The 25740-nt window shown below is 35.7% G+C and overlaps 2 protein-coding genes and 1 pseudogene across 2 annotated transcripts; all 3 read left to right on the top strand.

The window, feature by feature from the left end:
• The first annotated feature begins 300 nt into the window (after nucleotides 1–300).
• On the top strand, nucleotides 301–5736 carry LOC129218854 (GTP-binding protein 4-like). Its single transcript, XM_054853174.1, is given in 4 exon segments — nucleotides 301–481; nucleotides 484–1086; nucleotides 1089–2133; nucleotides 5718–5736. Coding segments are annotated over 4 exon segments (1848 nt in total).
• A 503-nt stretch (nucleotides 5737–6239) lies between these two features.
• On the top strand, nucleotides 6240–10244 carry LOC129218853 (GTP-binding protein 4-like). The gene is given in 5 exon segments (XM_054853173.1): nucleotides 6240–6891; nucleotides 6893–7091; nucleotides 7094–7189; nucleotides 9797–10150; nucleotides 10153–10244. Coding segments are annotated over 5 exon segments (1332 nt in total). The 5' UTR covers nucleotides 6240–6300.
• Nucleotides 10245–14541: 4297 nt separating this feature from the next.
• LOC129218852 (GTP-binding protein 4-like) lies at nucleotides 14542–22851 on the top strand (annotated as a pseudogene).
• Nucleotides 22852–25740: the final 2889 nt, after the last annotated feature.

Below are 25740 nucleotides of genomic sequence, written 5' to 3'. Positions count from 1 at the left end.
ATCGCAACGTTGTTTCAAAGAAATCGCATACTGTGAGAGACGGAGCAGTTAGAAAATCAGTTGAATAACTGATATTAGCTTGGACTTGTCCTATTAAACCTGCTATAGGCATGTTCCTGGGGCTTGCCGGAACTAGGTAGTCTTCAGAGGTATCTCCTACTATGATTATCAGAGATTCACTCAGATGCAGTTGTGGTTTATCAAAAGCACCTTGACCTTCTAACGCACGGAGGAAAATGGGTCCACGTGGTGTAGATATATGATTGATTATTTCAAAAGTTTCTATAAAATATACCAATTATGACACATTACAACTTCAAAAACATCGTGGTTGTTCCAACTGTGAAAGACTTCACGGACATTATTTTGTCGAAAACTCAACGGAAGACTCCTACGGTGATTCACAAACATTCTAAGATATCAAGAATCAGAGCGTTTTATATGCGAAAAGTCAAGTTCATGCAGCAAAATTTTCATGATAAATAAACACAATCATTACAGATTTCCCCAAACTAGAGGACATACACCCATTTTTTGCAGATTTAATGAATGTTCTTTATGATAAAGATCATTACAAATTAGCATTAGGCCAACTAAGTACTGCTCGGCATTTAATTGACAATGTTGCTAAGGATTATTGCCGTCTCATGAAATATGGAGATTCTCTTTACTGGTGTAAACTATTGAAGAAAGCTGCCCTTGGAAGGATGGCAACTATAATGAAGCGTCAGAATCAAAGTCTTCAATATTTGGAGCAAGTCTGTCAGCATATATTTCGTTTGCCATCTATAGATCCCTATACACGTACTCTGCTCATTTGTGGATTTCCTAATGTTGGAAAGTCCAGTTTCATAAACAAGATTACAAGAGCAGAAGTTGATGTACAACCTTATGCCTTTACGACCAAATCATTGTTTGTGGGTCACACAGATTACAAATATTTGCGATGGCAGGTGATAGATAGTCCTGGTATTCTTGATCATCCACTTGAAGACAGAAATACAATTAAAATGCAAGCAATCACAGCTTTAGCTCATCTGCGTGCATGTATTATATTTGTTATCGACCCTTCTGAACAATGTAATCATTCATTGAAGAACTGATAGAGCTTTTCAGCAGTATTAAACCTCTGTTTTTAAACAAGCCAACAGCAACTGTTGCTAACAAATCAGATATTATACAAGTAGAAGAGTTACCTGCTGAAAAAAAGCAAAAAATTGAGGCTTTAAAGGAAGAGGGTTTCCTATTTTTGCATATGAAAACTTTAAGTGGTGAAAGAGTCATTGAATTGAGAAATGCGGCTTGTGATTGCTTATTGGCTCATCGTGTAGAAGTAAAAATGAAAGGGAAGAAAGCTGCTGGAATTTTAAATAGGCTGCAAGTTCTTGAACCTAAACCAAGAGATGACAAATTAAGGCTGCCTTCTGTTCCTGCAAAAGTTCTGGAAAAGAAACAACAAATGGATGTTGACTCTAAGAAAGACAAGAAATTGGAGCGAGATATAGAAATGGAACTTGGTGATGATTATATCCTTGACTTGAAAAAGAATCATGTCATTCCTGATGACCAGAAGTATGATGTCATTCCTGAACTCTGGGAAGGACATAGTATTGCAGATTTCATTGATCCAGAATTGATCAATGAAAAAACATTTTCGAAAATTAAGGAAAAATTCATTAAGTTTTTCGAAAATAGAACAATTTTAAGTCATCGTCAACAACAATTTTCCAACTGTTGCCAAAATCCTGGCGAGTCGGTTCGAAGCTTTTCCTCTAGAGTTTCTAATTTAACTGTAAATTATTTCGGTGTTCAAAATACCACTAAAGAAAATGCAGGACCAATAGTCGATCAGACAAAACTAGCAAAATTTCTAGAAGGATTGCAATCGCCTCTTAAACGTTTGGCATTAAACAGAAATCCATCTACATTTGAGGACGCTGTAGAAAACGCCCTCTTAGATGAGATAAATATGCAATTCACTGATGAAACTGGAAATTGTAATAACTGCACATCTGAACCTCAAAATGCCCTGGAAACTAAACTTACACAAATTCTTGATAAACAATCCGAAATTTCAAATCACATGATTAGTACGCTCACCAACCACATTCAGAAAATGAGTCTGCAAAATCAGTTAGCTCTCCCCCTATTTCAAAGCCTGCGTAATCAACAAACAAATTATGTAAGACAACATCAGTCATGTGTTCATTGGGGCCGCGACAATCACCCATCGCGTTTTTGTTGGTTTCAGCCTAATCAAAGATACAGAAATCATTATCGCAATGGCCGCGCTTCCCTTAATCGAGGGACCCGAAACGTAGCAAAACAGATCATACGAAAATTTACAACATCCATTTGACTGGCAAAGAGAAACTCTTAACCCTTCTTATCAAGCTAGGCCATTCACCCGCCGTGCTGATAGAGGGAATGCTAGAAATACAGTCCCGGAAGAAAGAAGTCCTTTAAACTCTCCCAGGAACCGATAAATCCCCGCCAGCTTCCCGAAATTTCAAGAGGTTCTTCCATAGTAACGGACTATAAAACAAGCAGCTCTAATTTACCCATTATTTCTCTAAAAGTTGCAAATACTTGTTTTTATGCCTTATTGGATTCAGGTGCAAGCATATCATTAATGAGTAACAAAGCATTCAGTTGGTTATCGCCAGATCATCTCGAAACTGTGACTTCTAGTCCGAATATCAAAATTTGAACTTTAAACGGTAATGAAATTGAGATTCAGTCCTCGGCTTTTGTCTCCATTTCTATAGGAAACAAAGTGTTACGTCATAAATTTCTAATTGCTCGGAATAATTTTGATAATGAGTACGATTTTATTCTCGGTTTCGATTTTCTAACGACATTTCAATGCAAAATAAATTTTCATAACAAGGTTGTTTCTTTTAAAGGCGGCAAAACTAAAATACACAAATACGGAAATCAAACTGTCAATGTAATATTCAAAGATACTTATGCAAAGCTTTCAAGCGAAATTAAGCTTAAACCATTCCAATCAACGGTAGCAAACGTTAAATTAAATAACAATATCCCTGTTGGCACTGATATAATGTTATCACCCTTAATTACCCGCCATGATATCGAAATTCACTATGCAGTGTCTACTGTCACTTCGGATGGTACAGTACCATTGCTAATAAATAATCTTTCTCGTAAAACCATTCATTTGAATAAAGGAATGAAAACTGCACAAATCGATTCGGAAATTGATATTCAATCAGAGGAAAATATTTCGGACAAGCGGAGAAGGGAATTAAAAATAGAGGATTTTGATTTAACAAATATTCCTTTAGAGGTGAAACAAAATCTGGTGGATTTAATATTCGAATACGCAGATATATTTAGTACATCACTGAAGACAATAGGCAAATGTACACTAGAAGCTCCGCCTATAGAAATCACTGATTCTACTCCAATTCAATGTCAACCTTTCCCAGTTCCAGTCGCTCTACGGGATACTCTCAAAAACCAAATTAAAGAGTTAAAAGAGGCGAAAAATTTAGAGCGATCCAATAGCCGCTATTCTTTTCCGTTAATTTTAGTCAAGAAGAAAGAAAAGGGCGAGTTTCGCTTAGTCATTGACTACCGAAAATTAAAACAAATTACCGTGTCCTCCACATATAGACTACCTTTAATATCAGATATTCTCAATTCCCTTCGAGGAGCAAACTTTTACAGTACATTAGACGCCAATTCATCCTTTCACCAAATTAAATTGCGTGATGAAGATAAGCATTTAACATTATTCTGAAGTCCGTATGGGAACTTTCATTACAAATATCTATCATTTGGAATGAAAAATTTTTCAGGAGACAGCGGACAAAGTACTAAATGGTTTACAAGAGGAAACATTTCAGTATACATTGATGATATCATAGTACCCGCTAGTAGAATTTCAGATTCTTTGCGAAAATTAAAGTTAGTCTTTGAACGTTTCCGTAAATACGGTCTTACCCTAAATCCGAAGAAATACAAATTTCTTCAACCTAGCATACGCTATCTAGGCCATGTAGTTGATAAAGATATCATAAAACCTCTTCCCCAAAATATAGTATCGATTAAGCATTTTCCAATACCAAATATAGTATGAAAACTGCGATGCTTTCTTGGATTAGCGAATTACAGTCATGACTTTTTTCGCAACTTTTCTGAAATTTTTGTTCCTTTAACGGATCTCACGAAATCAATACGAAAGTTTAAATGGACTGCTGAGGCACAAACTGCGTTTGACAAAATTAGAGAAAAACTCTTGTCGGATGTTATGTTGACACACCCCAATTTTGATGCCTTATTTTACTTAAACACTGATGCTTCGGAAACAGCTGCCGGCGCGTCTTTACTGCAAAAAGATGGCAAAGGTATATTGCGAGTTGCGACCAATTAGTTATTTCTCGCATAAACTCAAACCTCGCGAAAAAAAAATGGCCAGCTATACACCTAGAAGCTTACGCAATTCTACTCGCTATTCAACATTATAAAATTTATCTGTTTGGAAGGAAATTTAAAAATTATTTCCGATTGTAAATCTTTGAATTATCTAGTTAAATTGGAGTCGCCAGCAAATCGTCTTTCTCGTTGGCTTCTTGAATTGTCAAATTATGATTTTGACTTTGAGCACATAAAGGGATCTGAGAATTTCTTAGGAGGCCTTCTCTCGAGAGATGTCCCTGAGGCACTTAATGTGGTAAAAGTAGGTGTACCAGATATTGAAACAATTAAACAGGAGCAGAGAAATGACCCTTCTTTAAAACCCATAATTGATTATTTAGAAGATAGGACACCCAGTTGTAATACCCAAACTGATCGGTATTTTACTGATCAGGGAGTCCTAAAACATTTATCACATCGGACTAAACAAGCAGTCCGCGAGGACTTCCTTGAACAAATAGTCACCCCAAAAAAACTCATCCCATTCATTTTGAAAGGCTCTGAATCTGTGCATTTCGCATTTTCAAAGAATTATCGTTCGTTAAAAGAAAAATACTTTTGGAAAAACATGTTCCGTGATGTAAAGAACTTTTCTCAAAGCTGCAAATTATGCATTGAATGTAAAGGTTTCAAGCTAACAAAATCACCTATACAAAATTTTGAAGTTCCTTCGCAAGCTATGGACTTAGTCAGCTTAGATATTTTGGGCCCTCTTCCGTTGACTGAGCAAGGAAACAAATACGTCCTTACAGTAATTGATCATTTCACTTGGTACTCCGTCCTTTTTGCCCTCAAAGAAATCACAGCTAAAAGTGTAGCTTCCAAGTTTATGGAAGTGATTGTCACGTTTGGTGTTCCAAACGCCATTTTAACCGATCTAGGGAGAAATTTCCAAAGCAAATTATTTAATGAGTTAGCAAAGAAACTACAGATTAGAAAACTCAAAACTACCCCCTACAGACCACAAACGAATTCTAAATTGGAGAGGATCAACGCCGGAATCAAAACGAGTTTAACATGTCTGGCGGAAACAGTTAGCAACTGGGATACATATCTGAGTTACTACAATTTCATCTATAACAACTCATACCACGATACAACACACGAGAAACCATCATTCTTGATGTTCAACCGTGACGTTAATTTGCCTTTCCACATACTAGAGAATCCACCAAGCATGCATTACTTTCCTTGCGATAATTACATTAAAGAAAATCTAAAGAAAATGCAATATGTATATCGTAATGTTTATAAAAATTTGGATAATTATGCAGAGAAGCAAGCTTAGCTTAGGAGTTGTATTGCAAAATCTAAATCATTTACTCCAGGTCAAAATATCTATTTGCATACCCCGGCAACAACCCAGCACACCCGCTCGGGGCGTTAGCAAAAAAATTTTCAGGACCCTACAGAGTGATCAAGAAACATTCCGATTTAAACTACTCTATTCTGGATCCTAAGAAACCTTTTGCGAAACCAATTCGCGTTCACGCCGATCGCATGTTTTCTTACGTCGAGCGAGGGCATGTAAGAAATTATATGCTCCATGTGGTTTACATTGCGTAACACTTGACAGGGATCCCAAGAATAATAACTTGGGATCTCCATAATTGCGTAATGGGGCTTTCCGCGATTGCTTACTGCGCAGATGCATGAGAACGCCTGGGTCATATGGCTATAGACAGTCATGAAGGCATGACTGCAAAAAAATCTCCTGACCGAATAGCGGGATAAATTTATGGCATATTTGTGGTTGATCAAAAGCACCTTGAACTTCCAACGCACGGAGCAAAATGGGTCCACGTGGTGTAGATATGTGATTGATTATTTCAAAAGTTTCTATAAAATATACCAATTATGACACATTACAACTTCAAAAACATCGTGGTTGTTCCAACTGCGAAAGACTTCACGGACATTATTTTGTCGAAAACTCAACGGAAGACTCCTACGGTGATTCACAAACATTGTAAGATATCAAGAATCAGAGCATTTTATATGCGAAAAGTCAAGTTCACGCAGCAAAATTTTCATGATAAATAAACACAAATCAGTACAGATTTCCCCAAACTAGAGGACATACACCCATTTTTTGCAGATTTAATGAATGTTCTTTATGATAAAGATCTTTACAAATTAGCTTTAGGCCAACTAAGTACTGCTTGGCATTTAATTGACAATGTTGCTAAGGATTATTGCCGTCTCATGAAATATGGAGATTCTCTTTACCGGTGTAAACTATTGAAGAAAGCTGCCCTTGGAAGGATGGCAACTATAATGAAGCGTCAGAATCAAAGTCTTCAATATTTGGAGCAAGTCTGTCAGCATATATCTCGTTTGCCATCTATAGATCCCAATACACATACTCTGCTCATTTGTGGATTTCCTAATGTTGGAAAGTCCAGTTTCATAAACAAGATTACAAGAGCAGAAGTTGATGTACAACCTTAATGCCTTTACGACCAAATCATTGTTTGTGGGTCACACAGATTACAGATATTTGCGATGGTAGGTGATAGATAGTCCAGGTATTCTTGATCATCCACTTGAAGACAGAAATACAATTGAAATGCAAGCAATCACAGCTTTAGCTCATCTGCGTGCATGTATTATATTTGTTATCGACCCTTCTGAACAATGTAATCATTCATTGAAGAACTGATAGAGCTTTTGAACAGTATTAAATCTCAGTTTTTAAACAAGCCAACAGTAACTGTTGCTAACAAATCAGATATTATACGACAGGGTTCGTACGCCCTTGAAAAACCTTGAAAAGTGCTTGAAAAAAAAAGTTCATTTTCTAGTGCTTGAAAACCTTGAAAAAGTTTTAAAACCTTGAAAAAGTTTCTTAGTGCTTAAATTTTCTCAAAAATCAACGAATTGTGCTCAGAAGTTGTAAAAAAGTATTTCACCAATGCAATTTTCTGAACATGTGTTCAGTATGCAACATCGCGAAAAATTGCTTCCGTGTTTGGGATTTCAATCCTTTTGCATCTTGTAAATATTTTGATGTTTTTTACAACCGAAAGATATTTTGACATATGGTACCTTAGATTAGTTTATTTTTTGTTTAATTTCATTAATTAACAAAGAAATTAATTTGGAAACCATGACAACATTGAACGTACTCGGGTTTCGCGGAAAATTGCTCTTGTGTTTGAAATTTCAATCTTTTTGCATCCTGCAAATATTTAAATATTTTGGCTAATCAAATGTTAGTTTTGCATATGCTACCTTAGATTAATATATTTTTTGTTTAAGTTTAATAAAAAACAAATTTATTTCATGGGAAACATGCCACGTCGAACGAACTCGGACTTTGCGAAAAATTGCTTCTCGTGTTTGAAATTTCAATCTTTTTGCATCTTGCAGATATTTAAATATATTCACTAATCGGGTGTTATTTTCATATTTGCTACCGTAGATTAGCATATTTTATGTTTAATTTCAGTAAAATATAAGTTTATTTTATGGGAAACATGACAACATTAAACTTAATTCGCAAAAATTTGCTTCCCTTGTTTGAGATTTCAATCCTTCTGCATTTTGTAAATATTTTTATATTTTTGGCAATTAGTTGTTATTTTGACACTGCTACATCAGATTTGCTCATTTTATTTTTTATTGTAATAACTAAAGAGTTAAAGAATTTATTACCTTGGTCTTGTTTAATTATTTGCTTATTTATTTTTGCAATTTTGAATGATTATCTTTACCTAATTTTTGGTCATAACAGATTTTTTTTAAAAAAAAATTAAATTTCAGCAGTTGAGCACCTAACAAATTAACTGAAAGTTTGTGTTTTAAATATAAAGTTGATTTATATAATTTTATTTATAAGTACATCATTTTTTTATGTCTGCTAAAATAAATAAGGTGTATAACAGGGGTGGTTGTGTTATGATTATTCACTTGAAATCCAGTAGTGTTCGTTTTTATGCTTTTACCTCCCTATATCTCCAATTTTCCCCTTTTCCTCAAATGTTCAAAATTACTACTTTATTAAGGTTGTGGGTATTTGGAGCTTACTGAAAGAGGCTTTAATCAGCAAAGGGGTAGATAGCTTAAGGAGGGTCATTCATCTTCATTTGGATCCAATAAATTGACAAGTACCAGCCTAGCTAGGCCCAGTGCCTGTTGCTGGTTATCAACAGGCACTGGGCATGGTATTTCTATGCAGAATATTTTGACTTAATAAACTATTTTATGAATTGTATGCATAGCAAAAGTTATTGTTGTACATATGTATATTCAAGTAATAGGGGTCTTAGTTTTAAAAATTATTCCCCCCCCCCCCCTCGCCCCATTTTGCTCTTTGAAACTTTCAGGTAATTTTTTATGAACTCACAAATCACAATTACACCTGAATATTATTGCCTTTCTAAATTTAAATTCTAATTTCAACAATAACCCATTTTTTCCCAAAATAAAACTACTTTTGTCATAATATATGTCAACTTCTTGTGAATCTTTTCAATTTCGAAATATGGCTCTATAAATCTGAACTTGCACATTTATTGTCTATTGCAAGTTAATCAATGAAAGCTGAATAGGCTCAAGTTTGCATTCAGAGTATTTACCACTGCTTAAGCTGATTTTGTATATTTTGAGGTGTAGAGACTGGACTGTGGACTTTCATAAACTTTTCTTACTTCCTAATTTTTAAATTTACTTGAGGACAGTTGAAATGCTTTATTGGCTGAACAGCTAATAAATACATACGAATAATTGATTTGCATACTTATAAATAATTTGCAAACCTAATATTATTAGAACTTAATAGTGCAAACTGAAATAACTTTATGGGTAGTGTTTTTGTCCTAACCGCCCTTATATTGTAATAAACCACAGTATAGATATTGGAAATAAATGTTGAAACCGGGGGGGGGGGGGAGTAACTTCAAAAACTCTCTGGCAATGCCATTGAACTTGGGTATTTTAGTTTCTTCCCATAAAAGTTAAAAGCACTTATGAAAGTTTTTTTTTAAAGTATTAATTTGCTGATTCTAGAAAATATACAAACCTCTGACTGCTGCAACGTTTAAAAAACCCCAAAATTAAACCTCGTGGTATCTGCTTCTCTTTATGACCAAACTTTTCAAAATTTTCAGAAAAACTTTCAACGTACTAGATCTTTCATCAAAGCGTCTCTCGTTGTAGAAAAAGCAATTTTGTTTTCCTATACTTTTTTGTATTATTGCCTTATTTCTATGTGTTTGTAGTAGATGAAATCTGCATACAATATTTTTAGTACAAATTTGATATTGCCTTGAAAACAAAATTTTTTACCTTGAAAAGTACTTGAAAATTGCTTGAATTTTTTTCTGCCTAAAGGGTATGAACCCTGAAGTAGAAGAGTTACCTGCTGAAAAAAAGCAAAAAATTGAGGCTTTAAAAGAAGAGGGTTTCCCATTGTTGCATATGAGTACTTTAAGTGGTGAAAGCGTCATTGAATTGAGAAATGCGGCTTGTGATTGCTTATTGGCTCATCGTGTAGAAGTAAAAATGAAAGGGAAGAAAGCTGCTGGAATTTTAAATAGGCTGCAAATTGTTGAACCTAAACCAAGAGAAGACAAATTAAGGCTGCCTTCTGTTCCTGCAAAAGTTCTGGAAAAGAAACAACAAATGGATGTTGACTCTAAGAAAGACAAGAAATTGGAGCGAGATATAGAAATAGAACTTGGTGATGATTATATCCTTGACTTGAAAATAATTATGTCATTCCTGATGACCAAAAGTATGATGTCATTCCTGAACTCTGGGAAGGACATAGTATTGCAGATTTCATTATCCAGAATTGATCAATGAAAAAACATTTTCGAAAATTAAGGAAATATTCATTAAGTTTTTTGAAAATAGAACAACTTTAAGTCATCGTCAACAACAATTTTCCAACTGTTGCCAAAATCCTGGCGAGTCGGTTCAAAGCTTTTCCTCTAGAGTTTCTAGTTTAACTATAAATTATTTCGGTGTTCAAAATACCACTAAAGAAAATGCAAAACCAATAGTCGATCAAACAAAACTAGCAAAATTTCTAGAAGGATTGCAATCGCCTCTTAAACGTTTGGCATTAAACAGAAATCCATCTACATTTGAGGACGCTGTAGAAAACGCCCTCTTAGATGAGATAAATATGCAATTCACTGATGAAACTGGAAATTGTAATAACTGCACATCTGAACCTCAAAATGCCCTGGAAACTAAACTTACAGAAATTCTTGATAAACAATCCGAAATTTCAAATCACATGATTAGTACGCTCACCAACCACATTCAGAAAATGAGTCTGCAAAATCAGTCAGCTCTCCCCCTATTTCAAAGCCCGCGTAATCAACAAACAAATTATGTAAGACAACATCAGTCATGTGTTCATTGTGGCCGCGACAATCACCCATCGCATTTTTGTTGGTTTCAGCCTAATCAAATATACAGAAATCATTATCGCAATGGCCGCGCTCCCCTTAATCCAGGGACCCGAAACGTAGCAAAACAGATCATACGAAAATTTACAACATCCATTTGACTGGCAAAGAGAAACTCTTAACCCTTCTTATCAAGCTAGGTCATTCACCCGCCGTGCTGATAGAGGGAATGCTAGAGATACAGTCCCGGAAGAAAGAAGTCCTTTAAACTTCCCCAGGAACCGATAAATCCCCGCCGGCTTCCCGAAATTTCAAGAGGTTCTTCCATAGTAACGGACTATGAAACAAGCAGCTCTAATTTACCCATTATTTCTCTAAAAGTTGCAAATACTTGTTTTTATGCCTTATTGGATTCAGGTGCAAGCATATCATTAATGAGTAACAAAGCATTCAGTTGGTTATCGCCAGATCATCTCGAAACTGTGACTTCTAGTCCGAATATCAAAATCCGAACTTTAAACGGTAATGAAATTGAGATTCAGTCCTCGGCTTTTGTCTCCATTTCTATAGGAAACAAAGTGTTACGTCATAAATTTCTAATTGCTCAGGATAATTTTGGTCATGAGTACGATTTTATTCTCGGTTTCGATTTTCTAACGACATTTCAATGCAAAATAAATTTTCATAACAAGGTTGTTTCTTTTACAGGCGGCAAAACTAAAATACACAAATACGGAAATCAAACTGTCAATGTGTTATTCAAAGATACTTATGCAAAGCTTTCAAGCGAAATTAAGCTTAAACCATTCCAATCAACGGTAGCAAACGTTAAATTAAATAACAATATCCCTGTTGGCACTGATATAATGTTATCACCCTTAATTACCCGCCATGATATCGAAATTCACTATGCAGTGTCTACTGTCACTTCGGATGGTACAGTACCATTGCTAATAAATAATCTTTCTCGTAAAACCATTCATTTGAATAAAGGAATGAAAACTGCACAAATCGATTCGGAAATTGATATTCAATCAGAGGAAAATATTTCGGACAAGCGGAGAAGGGAATTAAAAATAGAAGATTTTGATTTAACAAATATTCCTTTAGAGGTGAAACAAAATCTGGTGGATTTAATATTTGAATACGCAGATATATTTAGTACATTACTAAAGACAATAGGCAAATGTACACTTGAAGCTCCGCCTATAGAAATCACTGATTCTACTCCAATTGAATGTCAAACTTTCCCAGTTCCAGTCGCTCTACGGGATACTCTCAAAAACCAAATTAAAGAGTTAAAAGAGGCGAGAAATTTAGAGAGATCCAATAGCCGCTATTCTAAAACTAAATGGTTTACAAGAGGAAACATTTCAGTATACATTGATGATATCATAGTACCCGCTAGTACAATTTCAGATTCTTTGCGAAAATTAAAGTTAGTCTTTGAACGTTTCTGTAAATACGGTCTTACCCTAAATCCGAAGAAATACAAATTTCTTCAACCTAGCATACGCTATCTAGGCCATGTAGTTGATAAAGATATCATAAAACCTCTTCCCCAAAATATAGTATCGATTAAGCATTTTCCAATACCAAATACAGTACGAAAACTGCGACGCTTTCTTGGATTAGCGAGTTACTGTAGTGACTTTTTTCACAACTTTTCTGAAATTGTTGTTCCTTTAACGGATCTCACGAAATCAATACGAAAGTTTAAATGGACTGCTGAGGCACAAACTGCGTTTGACAAAATTAGAGAAAAACTCTTGTCGGATGTTATGTTGACACACCTCAATTTTGATGCCTTTTTTTACTTAAACACTGATGCTTCGGAAACAGCTGCCGGCGCGTCTTTACTGCAAAAAGATGGCAAAGGTATATTGCGACCAATTAGTTATTTCTCGCATAAACTCAAACCTCGAGAAAAAAAAATGGCCAGCTATACAACTAGAAGCTTACGCAATTCTACTCGCTATTCGACATTATAAAATTTATCTGTTTGGAAGGAAATTTAAAAATTATTTCCGATTGTAAATCTTTGAATTATCTAGTTAAATTGGAGTCGCCAGCAAATCGTCTTTCTCGTTGGCTTCTTGAATTGTCAAATTATGATTTTGACTTTGAGCACATAAAGGGATCTGAGAATTTCTTAGGAGGCCTTCTCTCGAGAGATGTCCCTGAGGCACTTAATGTGGTAAAAGTAGGTGTACCAGATATTGAAACAATTAAACAGGAGCAGAGAAATGACCCTTCTTTAAAACCCATAATTGATTATTTAGAAGATAGGACACCCAGTTGTAATACCCAAACTGATCGGTATTTTACTGATCAGGGAGTCCTAAAACATTTATCATATCGGACTAAACAAGCAGTCCGCGAGGACTTCCTTGAACAAATAGTCACCCCAAAAAAACTCATCCCATTCATTTTGAAAGGCTCTGAATCGGTGCATTTCGCATTTTCAAAGAATTATCGTTCGTTAAAAGAAAAATACTTTTGGAAAAACATGTTCCGTGATGTAAAGAACTTTTCTCAAAGCTGCAAATTATGCATTGAATGTAAAGGTTTCAAGCTAACAAAATCACCTATACAAAATTTTGAAGTTCCTTCGCAAGCTATGGACTTAGTCAGCTTAGATATTTTGGGCCCTCTTCCGTTGACTGAGCAAGGAAACAAATACGTCCTTACAGTAATTGATCATTTCACTAGGTACTCCGTCCTTTTTGCCCTCAAAGAAATCACAGCTAAAAGTGTAGCTTCCAAGTTTATGGAAGTGATTGTCACGTTTGGTGTTCCAAACGCCATTTTAACCGATCTAGGGAGAAATTTCCAAAGCAAATTATTTAATGAGTTAGCAAAGAAACTACAGATTAGAAAACTCAAAACTACCCCCTACAGACCACAAACGAATTCTAAATTGGAGAGGATCAACGCCGGAATCAAAACGAGTTTAACATGTCTGGCGGAAACAGTTAGCAACTGGGATACATATCTGAGTTACTACAATTTCATCTATAACAACTCATACCACGATACAACACACGAGAAACCATCATTCTTGATGTTCAACCGTGACGTTAATTTGCCTTTCCACATACTAGAGAATCCACCAAGCATGCATTACTTTCCTTGCGATAATTACATTAAAGAAAATCTAAAGAAAATGCAATATGTATATCGTAATGTTTATAAAAATTTGGATAATTATGCAGAGAAGCAAGCTTAGCTTAGGAGTTGTATTGCAAAATCTAAATCATTTACTCCAGGTCAAAATATCTATTTGCATACCCCGGCAACAACCCAGCACACCCGCTCGGGCGTTAGCAAAAAAATTTTCAGGACCCTACAGAGTGATCAAGAAACATTCCGATTTAAACTACTCTATTCTGGATCCTAAGAAACCTTTTGCGAAACCAATTCGCGTTCAAGCCGATCGCATGTTTTCTTACGTCGAGCGACGGCATGTAAGAAATTATATGCTCCATGTGGTTTACATTGCGTAACACTTGACAGGGATCCCAAGAATAATAACTTGGGATCTCCATAATTGCATAATGGGGCTTTCCGCGATTGCTTACTGCGCAGATGCATGAGAGCGCCTGAGTCATATGGCTATAGACAGTCATGAAGGCATGACTGCAAAAAAATCTCCTGACCGAATAGCGGGATAAATTTATGGCATATTTGTGGTTGATCAAAAGCACCTTGAACTTCCAACGCACTGAGGAAAATGGGTCCACGTGGTGTAGATATGTGATTGATTATTTCAAAAGTTTCTATAAAATATACCAATTATGACACATTACAACTTCAAAAACATCGTGGTTGTTCCAACTGCGAAAGACTTCACGGACATTATTTTGTCGAAAACTCAACGGAAGACTCCTCGGTGATTCACAAACATTCTAAGATATCAAGAATCAGAGCGTTTTATATGCGAAAAGTCAAGTTCACGCAGCAAAATTTTCATGATAAATAAACACAAATCATTACAGATTTCCCCAAACTAGAGGACATACACCCATTTTTTGCAGATTTAATGAATGTTCTTTATGATAAAGATCTTTACAAATTAGCTTTAGGCCAACTAAGTACTGCTCGGCATTTAATTGACAATGTTGCTAAGGATTATTGCCGTCTCATGAAATATGGAGATTCTCTTTACCGGTGTAAACTATTGAAGAAAGCTGCCCTTGGAAGGATGGCAACTATAATGAAGCGTCAGAATCAAAGTCTTCAATATTTGGAGCAAGTCTGTCAGCATATATCTCGTTTGCCATCTATAGATCCCAATACACATACTCTGCTCATTTGTGGATTTCCTAATGTTGGAAAGTCCAGTTTCATAAACAAGATTACAAGAGCAGAAGTTGATGTACAACCTTAATGCCTTTACGACCAAATCATTGTTTGTGGGTCACACAGATTACAGATATTTGCGATGGTAGGTGATAGATAGTCCTGGTATTCTTGATCATCCCCTTGAAGACAGAAATACAATTGAAATGCAAGCAATCACAGCTTTAGCTCATCTGCGTGCATGTATTATATTTGTTATCGACCCTTCTGAACAATGTAATCATTCATTGAAGAACTGATAGAGCTTTTCAACAGTATTAAATCTCAGTTTTTAAACAAGCCAACAATAACTGTTGCTAACAAATCAGAGTAGAAGAGTTACCTGCTGAAAAAAAGCAAAAAATTGAGGCTTTAAAAGAAGAGGGTTTCCCATTGTTGCATATGAGTACTTTAAGTGGTGAAAGAGTCATTGAATTGAGAAATGCGGCTTGTGATTGCTTATTGGCTCATCGTGTAGAAGTAAAAATGAAAGGGAAGAAAGCTGCTGGAATTTTAAATAGGCTGCAAATTGTTGAACCTAAACCAAGAGATGACAAATTAAGGCTGCCTTCTGTTCCTGCAAAAGTTCTGGAAAAGAAACAACAAATGGATGTTGACTCTAAGAAAGACAAGAAATTGGAGCGAGATATAGAAATAGAACTTGGTGATGATTATATCCTTGACTTGAAAATAATTATGGTATTCCTGATGACCAAAAGTATGATGTCACTCCTGAACTCTGGGAAGGACATAGTATTGCAGATTTCATTGATCCAGAATTGATCAATGAAAAAACATTTTCGAAAATTAAGGAAAAATTCATTAAGTTTTTCGAAAATAGAACAACTTTAAGTCATCGTCAACAACAATTTTCCAACTGTTTCCAAAGTCCTGGCGAGTCGGTTTAAAGCTTTTCCTCTAGAGTTTCTAGTTTAACTGTAAATTATTTCGGTGTTCAAAATACCACTAAAGAAAATGCAGGACCAATAGTCGATCAGACAAAACTAGCAAAATTTCTAGAAGGATTGCAATCGCCTCTTAAACGTTTGGCATTAAACAGAAATCCATCTACATTTGAGGACGATGTAGAAAACGCCCTCTTAGATGAGATAAATATGCAATTCACTGATGAAACTGGAAATTGTAATAACTGCACATCTGAACCTCAAAATGCCCTGGAAACTAAACTTACAGAAATTCTTGATAAACAATCCGAAATTTCAAATCACATGATTAGTACGCTCACCAACCACATTCAGAAAATGAGTCTGCAAAATCAGTCAGCTCTCCCCCTATTTCAAAGCCCGCGTAATCAACAAACAAATTATGTAAGACAACACCAGTCATGTGTTCATTGTGGCCGCGACTGTCACCCATCGCGTTTATGTTGGTTTCAGCCTAATCAAAGATACAGAAATCATTATCGCAATGGCCGCGCTCCCCTTAATCCAGGGACCCGAAACGTAGCAAAACAGATCATACGAAAATTTACAACATCCATTTGACTGGCAAAGAGAAACTCTGAACCCTTCTTATCAAGCTAGGTCATTTACCCGCCGTGCTGATAGAGGGAATGCTAGAAATACAGTCCCGGAAAAAAGAAGTCCTTTAAACTTCCCCAGGAACCGATAAATCCCCGCCGGCTTCCCGAAATTTCAAGAGGTTCTTCCATAGTAACGGACTATGAAACAAGCAGCTCTAATTTACCCATTATTTCTCTAAAAGTTGCAAATACTTGTTTTTATGCCTTATTGGATTCAGGTGCAAGCATATCATTAATGAGTAACAAAGCATTCAGTTGGTTATCGCCAGATCATCTCGAAACTGTGACTTCTAGTCCGAATATCAAAATCCGAACTTTAAACGGTAATGAAATTGAGATTCAGTCCTCGGCTTTTGTCTCCATTTCTATAGGAAACAAAGTGTTACGTCATAAATTTCTAATTGCTCAGGATAATTTTGGTCATGAGTACGATTTTATTCTCGGTTTCGATTTTCTAACGACATTTCAATGCAAAATAAATTTTCATAACAAGGTTGTTTCTTTTACAGGCGGCAAAACTAAAATACACAAATACGGAAATCAAACTGTCAATGTGTTATTCAAAGATACTTATGCAAAGCTTTCAAGCGAAATTAAGCTTAAACCATTCCAATCAACGGTAGCAAATGTTAAATTAAATAACAATATCCCTGTTGGCACTGATATAATGTTATCACCCTTAATTACCCGCCATGATATCGAAATTCACTATGCAGTGTCTACTGTCACTTCGGATGGTACAGTACCATTGCTAATAAATAATCTTTCTCGTAAAACCATTCATTTGAATAAAGGAATGAAAACTGCACAAATCGATTCGGAAATTGATATTCAATCAGAGGAAAATATTTCGGACAAGCGGAGAAGGGAATTAAAAATAGAGGATTTTGATTTAACAAATATTCCTTTAGAGGTGAAACAAAATCTGGTGGATTTAATATTTGAATACGCAGATATATTTAGTAAATTACTAAAGACAATAGGCAAATGTACACTAGAAGCTCCGCCTATAGAAATCACTGATTCTACTCCAATTGAATGTCAAACTTTCCCAGTTCCAGTCGCTCTACGGGATACTCTCAAAAACCAAATTAAAGAGTTAAAAGAGGCGAGAAATTTAGAGAGATCCAATAGCCGCTATTCTAAAACTAAATGGTTTACAAGAGGAAACATTTCAGTATACATTGATGATATCATAGTACCCGCTAGTACAATTTCAGATTCTTTGCGAAAATTAAAGTTAGTCTTTGAACGTTTCCGTAAATACGGTCTTACCCTAAATCCGAAGAAATACAAATTTCTTCAACCTAGCATACGCTATCTAGGCCATGTAGTTGATAAAGATATCATAAAACCTCTTCCCCAAAATATAGTATCGATTAAGCATTTTCCAATACCAAATACAGTACGAAAACTGCGACGCTTTCTTGGATTAGCGAATTACTGTAGTGACTTTTTTCACAACTTTTCTGAAATTGTTGTTCCTTTAACGGATCTCACGAAATCAATACGAAAGTTTAAATGGACTGCTGAGGCACAAACTGCGTTTGACACAATTAGAGAAAAACTCTTGTCGGATGTTATGTTGACACACCCCAATTTTGATGCCTTATTTTACTTAAACACTGATGCTTCGGAAACAGCTGCCGGCGCGTCTTTACTGCAAAAAGATGGCAAAGGTATATTGCGACCAATTAGTTATTTCTCGCATAAACTCAAACCTCGAGAAAAAAAAATGGCCAGCTATACAACTAGAAGCTTACGCAATTCTACTCGCTATTCGACATTATAAAATTTATCTGTTTGGAAGGAAGTTTAAAAATTATTTCCGATTGTAAATCTTTGAATTATCTAGTTAAATTGGAGTCGCCAGCAAATCGTCTTTCTCGTTGGCTTCTTGAATTGTCAAATTATGATTTTGACTTTGAGCACATAAAGGGATCTGAGAATTTCTTAGGAGGCCTTCTCTCGAGAGATGTCCCTGAGGCACTTAATGTGGTAAGAGTAGGTGTACCAGATATTGAAACAATTAAACAGGAGCAGAGAAATGACCCTTCTTTAAAACCCGTAATTGATTATTTAGAAGATAGGACACCCAGTTGTAATACCCAAACTGATCGGTATTTTATGGATCAGGGAGTCCTAAAACATTTATCACATCGGACTAAACAAGCAGTACGCGAGGACTTCCTTGAACAAATAGTCACCCCAAAAAAACTCATCCCATTCATTTTGAAAGGCTCTGAATCGGTGCATTTCGCATTTTCAAAGAATTATCGTTCGTTAAAAGAAAAATACTTTTGGAAAAACATGTTCCGTGATGTAAAGAACTTTTCTCAAAGCTGCAAATTATGCATTGAATGTAAAGGTTTCAAGCTAACAAAATCACCTATACAAAGTTTTGAAGTTCCTTCGCAAGCTATGGACTTAGTCAGCTTAGATATTTTGGGCCCTCTTCCGTTGACTGAGCAAGGAAACAAATACGTCCTTTCAGTAATTGATCATTTCACTAGGTACTCCGTCCTTTTTGCCCTCAAAGAAATCACAGCTAAAAGTGTAGCTTCCTAGTTTATGGAAGTGATTGTCACGTTTGGTGTTCCAAACGCCATTTTAACCGATCTAGGGAGAAATTTCCAAAGCAAATTATGTAATGAGTTAGCAAAGAGACTACAGATTAGAAAACTCAAAACTACCCCCTACAGACTACAAACGAATTCTAAATTGGAGAGGATCAACGCCGGAATCAAAACGAGTTTAACATGTCTGGCGGAAACAGTTAGCAACTGGGATACATATCTGAGTTACTACAATTTCATCTATAACAACTCATACCACGATACAACACACGAGAAACCATCATTCTTGATGTTCAACCGTGACGTTAATTTGCCTTTCCACATACTAGAGAATCCACCAAGCATGCATTACTTTCCTTGCGATAATTACATTAAAGAAAATCTAAAGAAAATGCAATATGTATATCGTAATGTTTATAAAAATTTGGATAATTATGCAGAGAAGCAAGCTTAGCTTAGGAGTCGTATTGCAAAATCTAAATCATTTACTCCAGGTCAAAATATCTATTTGCATACCCCGGCAACAACCCATCACACCGGTCGGGCGTTAGCAAAAAAATTTTCAGGACCCTACAGAGTGATCAAGAAACATTCCGATTTAAACTACTCTATTCTGGATCCTAAGAAACCTTTTGCGAAACCAATTCGCGTTCACGCCGATCGCATGTTTTCTTACGTCGAGCGACGGCATGTAAGAAATTATATGCTCCATGTGGTTACATTGCGTAACACTTGACAGGGATCCCAAGATTAATAACTTGGGATCTCCATAATTGCGTAATGGGGCTTTCCGCGATTGCTTACTGCGCAGATGCATGAGAGCGCCTGGGTCAAATGACTATAGACAGTCATGAAGGCATGACTGCAAAAAAATCTCCTGACCGAATAGCGGGATAAATTTATGGCATATCTCTTGACTGCTATTCGGGAAAAAGGGCAAATTGGCTGCCTATCATGTATATTGTGAGTAGAAAAATAAATTAGTTTGTGTGTGTTGTGTGAACATGGTCTCTTCAATTCTCTCCCTCTCCAAAATTTGATTTATGGAAAATGTGACAAAGAAGAAGGGGCGAAAATCCTCCTCTATATTTTTTGGTGCCGAAAACCCGGTAGGGAGCCTTGGGATAGAAGGAGAGACTTTGGATTAAATTTCTACTCATGGAAACAAAGGTAAACATTTGGACTCTTTTTTGCATGAATTTATTTAATCGGTTTCGGAATCAAAATGGATGCTACGGAAAAGCTAAAGTTAAAAGAACCTCGTTGAGAGGAAGTATTACAATGTTAATTAAGAAATCTGAATCCATATTAGAATCTAAAGTTGAAGATACTAACTCTGATGAACTAACTGAACTACTAGAACAAATGAATAAAAAAGAGTCGGAACTAAACATCCTGAATTCCGAAATCGAAGATGCCATAACCGATCCAAAACTCTTTGAAAATGAATTGAATTTAAGCGAAGAATATTTTGACAAAATAACAAGCATTAAAGTGAAATTAAAACGTCGGTTTGAAAAAGTAAATAATGATGACTGTGCATCTACTATTTCTGGCAATTCTCAACATAATGTAAATCAAGACATCAAACCTATACCAAAGTTCAGTTTGAAACTGCCCGAACTGTCAATCAAACCTTTTTATGGTGATTCTAGTCTCTTTTATGAGCTTTTTTAACAGTTTCAATAGTGCAATTCACGAAAATGCAGCTTTGTCAACAATTGAGAAATTTGTATATTTAAAATCTTTGTTTTCCGGGAAAGCACATAATATAGTATCTGGTTTTTCTTTATCTGAGAAGAATTATGATAAATGTTTGAATTTATTAAAGGATCGTTATGGCAAAGAAGAAACTGTAATTGCATGTCATATGAATAAACTGTTAAATATTGAAGCTGTAAAATATTCTACAAATGTGAAAGCTCTAAGAAAATTGTATGATTCTTGTGAAATTAGTATAAGAAATTTAAATTCATTAGGAGTAACTTCGGTTTCTTATGGTCACCTTTTAATTCCGATCTTGCTTAAACTATTACCGTCAGATTTAGTTCTTGAATTTCCCAGGAAGAAATATCCTTCTAAAAGTGATGTGTCTATGTTAATAGCATTCATAAAGAGAGAAGTTGAGTGCAGAGAAAGGTCATTGAATATGTTTGGAAGAGGCCCGAGTGAGGAGTCCGTTGAAAGGAAGCAGAGCAGCTCAAACGATAAATTCAATCCTAAGAGGTATAACACTCCGTCCGCTGCTGCTTTAAACATAAGTTCCGCGTCAAATAAATTATGTATATTTTCTGCCGCAGTAACCAACATTACGGATCGCAATGTAAGAATTTATCGGATGATAATAAACGTGCTAAGTTGAAGAAAGAAGGCAGATGCTATAAATGTTTCAGGCGTCATTTATCAAAAGACTTAAGATTAAACTTAAATGCGATATTTGTAATAGTCAGTCACATGTCCGATTATTTTGCAAGAAAAAAGGAAACCGAATTAAGTGCGGATCCATCAGAAATCGAAACTGTTGTAAGTACATCTCACTCAGAACAATCAGTTTTATTACAAACTTGTAGCGCTCAAGCATCGTCTGAAGATAAAATAGTAGACATAAATATTCTTTTTGACACAGCATCACAAAGAAGTTTTTTGCTACAAGAAGTACTTGAAGCACTTGATTTGAAGCCATTAAGAAGAGAAAAATTACTAATTTATTCATTTGGGAAAAGAATTCCCGAACCTTCAGAGTTTGATCTCGTTAAATTGAATGTTAAAAGCTTACGAAACCCAGATATGACCTTCCAGATAGAAGCTTTAGTTACTAATCACATTTCAGGGGCAAGTTTAGGAAATCAAAATATTCCATCCCTTAAAATAAAAGAAATTGTGAAATTATGTAACCTTGATCTCGCGGAATGCTCCACGAGGGAAAATCCAGCTACTCATAGGAATGGATTATACCTTCGACATGATAAAGGGAGCCCCCATAAAATTATCTAAACATCTATTCGCTCAGAAGAGTATTTGGGGATATTATTTCGGGTAAGATACCAACAATCTTCAATAACTCAACGGCTTGCTTTAGCGTTTCCGTTGAAGATGATTTGAATCAGCAATTAAAAGCGTTATGGGAAATAGAAGCGACCGGATGTGATACAGAAAAAGAATCCGTACATGATTTAGAGTTTCTTAAAGAATTTGAAAATAACTTAACGTTTGATAACGGCAGATATGAAACAAAATTATTGTGGAAGTTACCGAAAACTCAACTGAATAATAATTATGAAGTCGCTAAGAAAAGTTTCAATCGTCTGTCAAAACAATTAATGAACGATAAATTTTTACTTGAAAGTTATAATCAAATTTTGCGGGAACAATTGCATGATAAGGTTATAGAAGAGGGCCAGGATCAGTCCATTTTAGAAAATTCATATTACATACCCCACAGACCTGTAATAAAAGAGGACAATGTAAAGACTAAAGTTCGAATTATTTATAATGCTTCTTCGAAGGGAAGAAACTGTCTTTCGCTCAATGAATGCTTAAATCAAGGACCATCCCTATTACCTTCCATTGCAGATTTGATCCTTAAGTTTCGTAGACATAAAATTGCGTTCTCCGCAGACTGTGAAAAAGCATTTTTACAGATAAAAATTCACGAATGTGACAGAGATTATCTGAGGTTCTTGTATTATAAAGGTTGTGATTTTGATAAGAATGTGATTTCCTACCAAATAAATCGTCTGGCCTTCGGTCTAACATTTTCGCCATTTATTTTAAATTTTGTAATAAAGCATCATGTAGCCAAATATAGCGAGACAAATCCCTCGACATTCGAGATGTTGAATACGTCATTCTATGTTGATGACTTATTTTATGGATCTGACTCTGTCTCTGAAGCATATGAACTAACAGCAGAAGCTGTAACAATTATGAAAGAAGGCGGGTTAAATGTAAGGAAATTTGAAACGAATTCCTTCGACTTTAAAGAAAATTGGGAAACCAATAAAGACATTTTCGGGGAGAATGCATACCCGGCTTCTGCGTTAAAGGTTTTTGGACTAAAATAGTTCAATGTTGAGGACAATTTCGGAATTGAATTAAAGTCATTACTTTCATACTTAGACGGGAATCCTCCTTGTACTAAACAATCAGTTCTTAAGACAGCAGCTCAGGTTTTTGACCCCATTGGATTTATTTCACCCTTTGTTATACGCATTAAGTGCCTTTTGCAACAACTATGGATTAAAGGAGTTGGATGGGATGAAGAACTACCAAATGAAGTGCAGCAAAAATGGTTGCAGTGGTGCAAAGAAATTCCAATATTATCTGATTTTAAGATCCCAAGGCATTACTTTTCAAACAAAGAACTAGATTTTGAATGTGTTCAACTTCATGTGTTTGGAGATGCAAATCAGGCTTGCTATGGAGCTGTAGCCTATTTTAGGTTCCAGAGTAACGCACAAGAACCAAACACCTCATTCATTATGTCCAAATCTAGAGTTGCACCTTTGAAACCATTGACTCTCCCTCGGTTAGAACTAATGGCAGCTCTTATTGCATCAAGACTAGCGAATTACATTAAACACCTTTTCCCGAAGATCAAAATAGTTTTCCTTTAATCTGACTCCACCCTTGTTCTGCATTGGATTAAATTATCAGCTTCAAACTGGAAGCCTTTCGTTGCGAATCGAGTAAAAGAAATTCAGAACCATACTGATCCGCTGGACTGGAAACATTGTGAAAGCAAATTAAAACCTTCAGATATAATTACAGAAGGATGCCATGCTGAAGATCTACTGCATTCAGAAAAATTTGTTCATCGTCCTGCGTTCCTTAAGTTACCTGAAGAAAATTGGTCAGTAGGGAAAATGCCATCTTCGAAGTTTAAAGAAATTGAAAATGAAAGAAAAACAAAAATTGAATTTTCCTTACATTGTGCAACCAAAAGGGATGAGAGCCAAAAGGAACCTTTGTTAAAACTTGAAAATTATCACTCCTGGAAGAAATTAAAACGATTAACGGCATGGATCCAGAGATTTTGCAGAAATATCAGAAAAAGGAAGGAAGATCGCGATTTAGGAGAACTGAAAGCAGAAGAGATGGAAGAAGCAGAAATTTATTGGATTAAGTACGTTCAAGAAGAATGTTATCCGGAAGAAATCCACGCTCTCAGAGCAAATAATAAGCTTTCTGCTCAGTCAAAAATACTGAAGTTGAATCCGTTTCTTTCGGAAAAAGGGACTGCTTTTACTAGGTGGAAGACTGCAAAACGCAAATTTCTCTTCAAGCATCCAATTGTGTTACCATTCAATCATATCCTTGTGCAGATGATCATTTATGATGCTCATGAAAACGTGTTCCATTCGGGAGTGTCGGACACTCTAGTGCAAGTACGAGAAAAATATTGGATAATCAAGTTTCGCCAAGCCATCAAGTCCGCTTTGAGCAGGTGTATTGTCTGCAAAAGATTTAATGCTCTACCTGGAAAACAGGTAGTCGCGCCACTTCCGTTATCGAGGATTGAACAGTCATGTCCTTTTCATGTTATAGGCATTGATTATGCAGGCCCTCTTTACGTCAAGGATAAGGAGGAAAAACATTACATTTTGCTTATAACCTGTGCCACCACACGTGCAGTGCACTTAAAACTCGTGAATGATTTAACTGCAGAGACCTTTTTATTGGCATTTAGGAAGTTTGTGTCTCGAAGAGGAATAACTTCTGTAGTTTATTCAGACAATGCCAAAACTTTCAAACGATCAAATTTGGACTTGAAGACAATTTTTTCACTAATAAAACACCCAGAAGTTGAACGTTACTTTGCTGGGAAGAACATTAAATGGGTATTTAATGTTGAGAAGGCCCCTTGGTGGGGAGGTATTTATGAGAGACTAGTGAGAAACGTAAAAACTTCTCTATGGAAAATCTTAGGTAAATCCTCCCTCACTAGGGATCAACTTGAGACGACAATTATAGAAATAGAAAGTGTCATCAACTCTAGACCATTGACTTATTTGTACAACAAACAGAATGAACCATACCCGTTAACACCAGCTCATTTATTAGTAGGAAAGAGACTTCTAAGTTTACCATCAGTAAAATTACTTTTCAAGTCCCAGCTCTCTACTAGGAGGTTGCTAATTAAACAATTTAACTATCGAGAGAAACTTACGGAATCATTTTGGAAAAGATGGTTAAGGGAATATCTGTTAGATTTAAATTCAGCACATTTTTCTCTAAACAAGGGAAAAGTAAAGAAATTTAAGGTAGATGATATCGTTTTGATTCGAGGTGATTTTTTACCAAGAAATTTTTGGAAGCTAGGAAGAATTATTGCAACCTTCAAGACACAAACACTAAGTTAAAAAGGAGAATCCAATCTCCTGGAGTAAGAAGTACAAATTGCGATGAGGTGGGCCCCCCAGCAACTCCTTCAAAGATGGGTTAAAGTTATTAAAATATTTAAAACGTATTTGAT

Source organism: Uloborus diversus, chromosome 3 (genome assembly GCF_026930045.1).
Source record: "Uloborus diversus isolate 005 chromosome 3, Udiv.v.3.1, whole genome shotgun sequence".
NCBI lineage: Eukaryota > Metazoa > Arthropoda > Arachnida > Araneae > Uloboridae > Uloborus > Uloborus diversus.
This window is presented reverse-complemented; position numbering and strand designations above follow the sequence as displayed.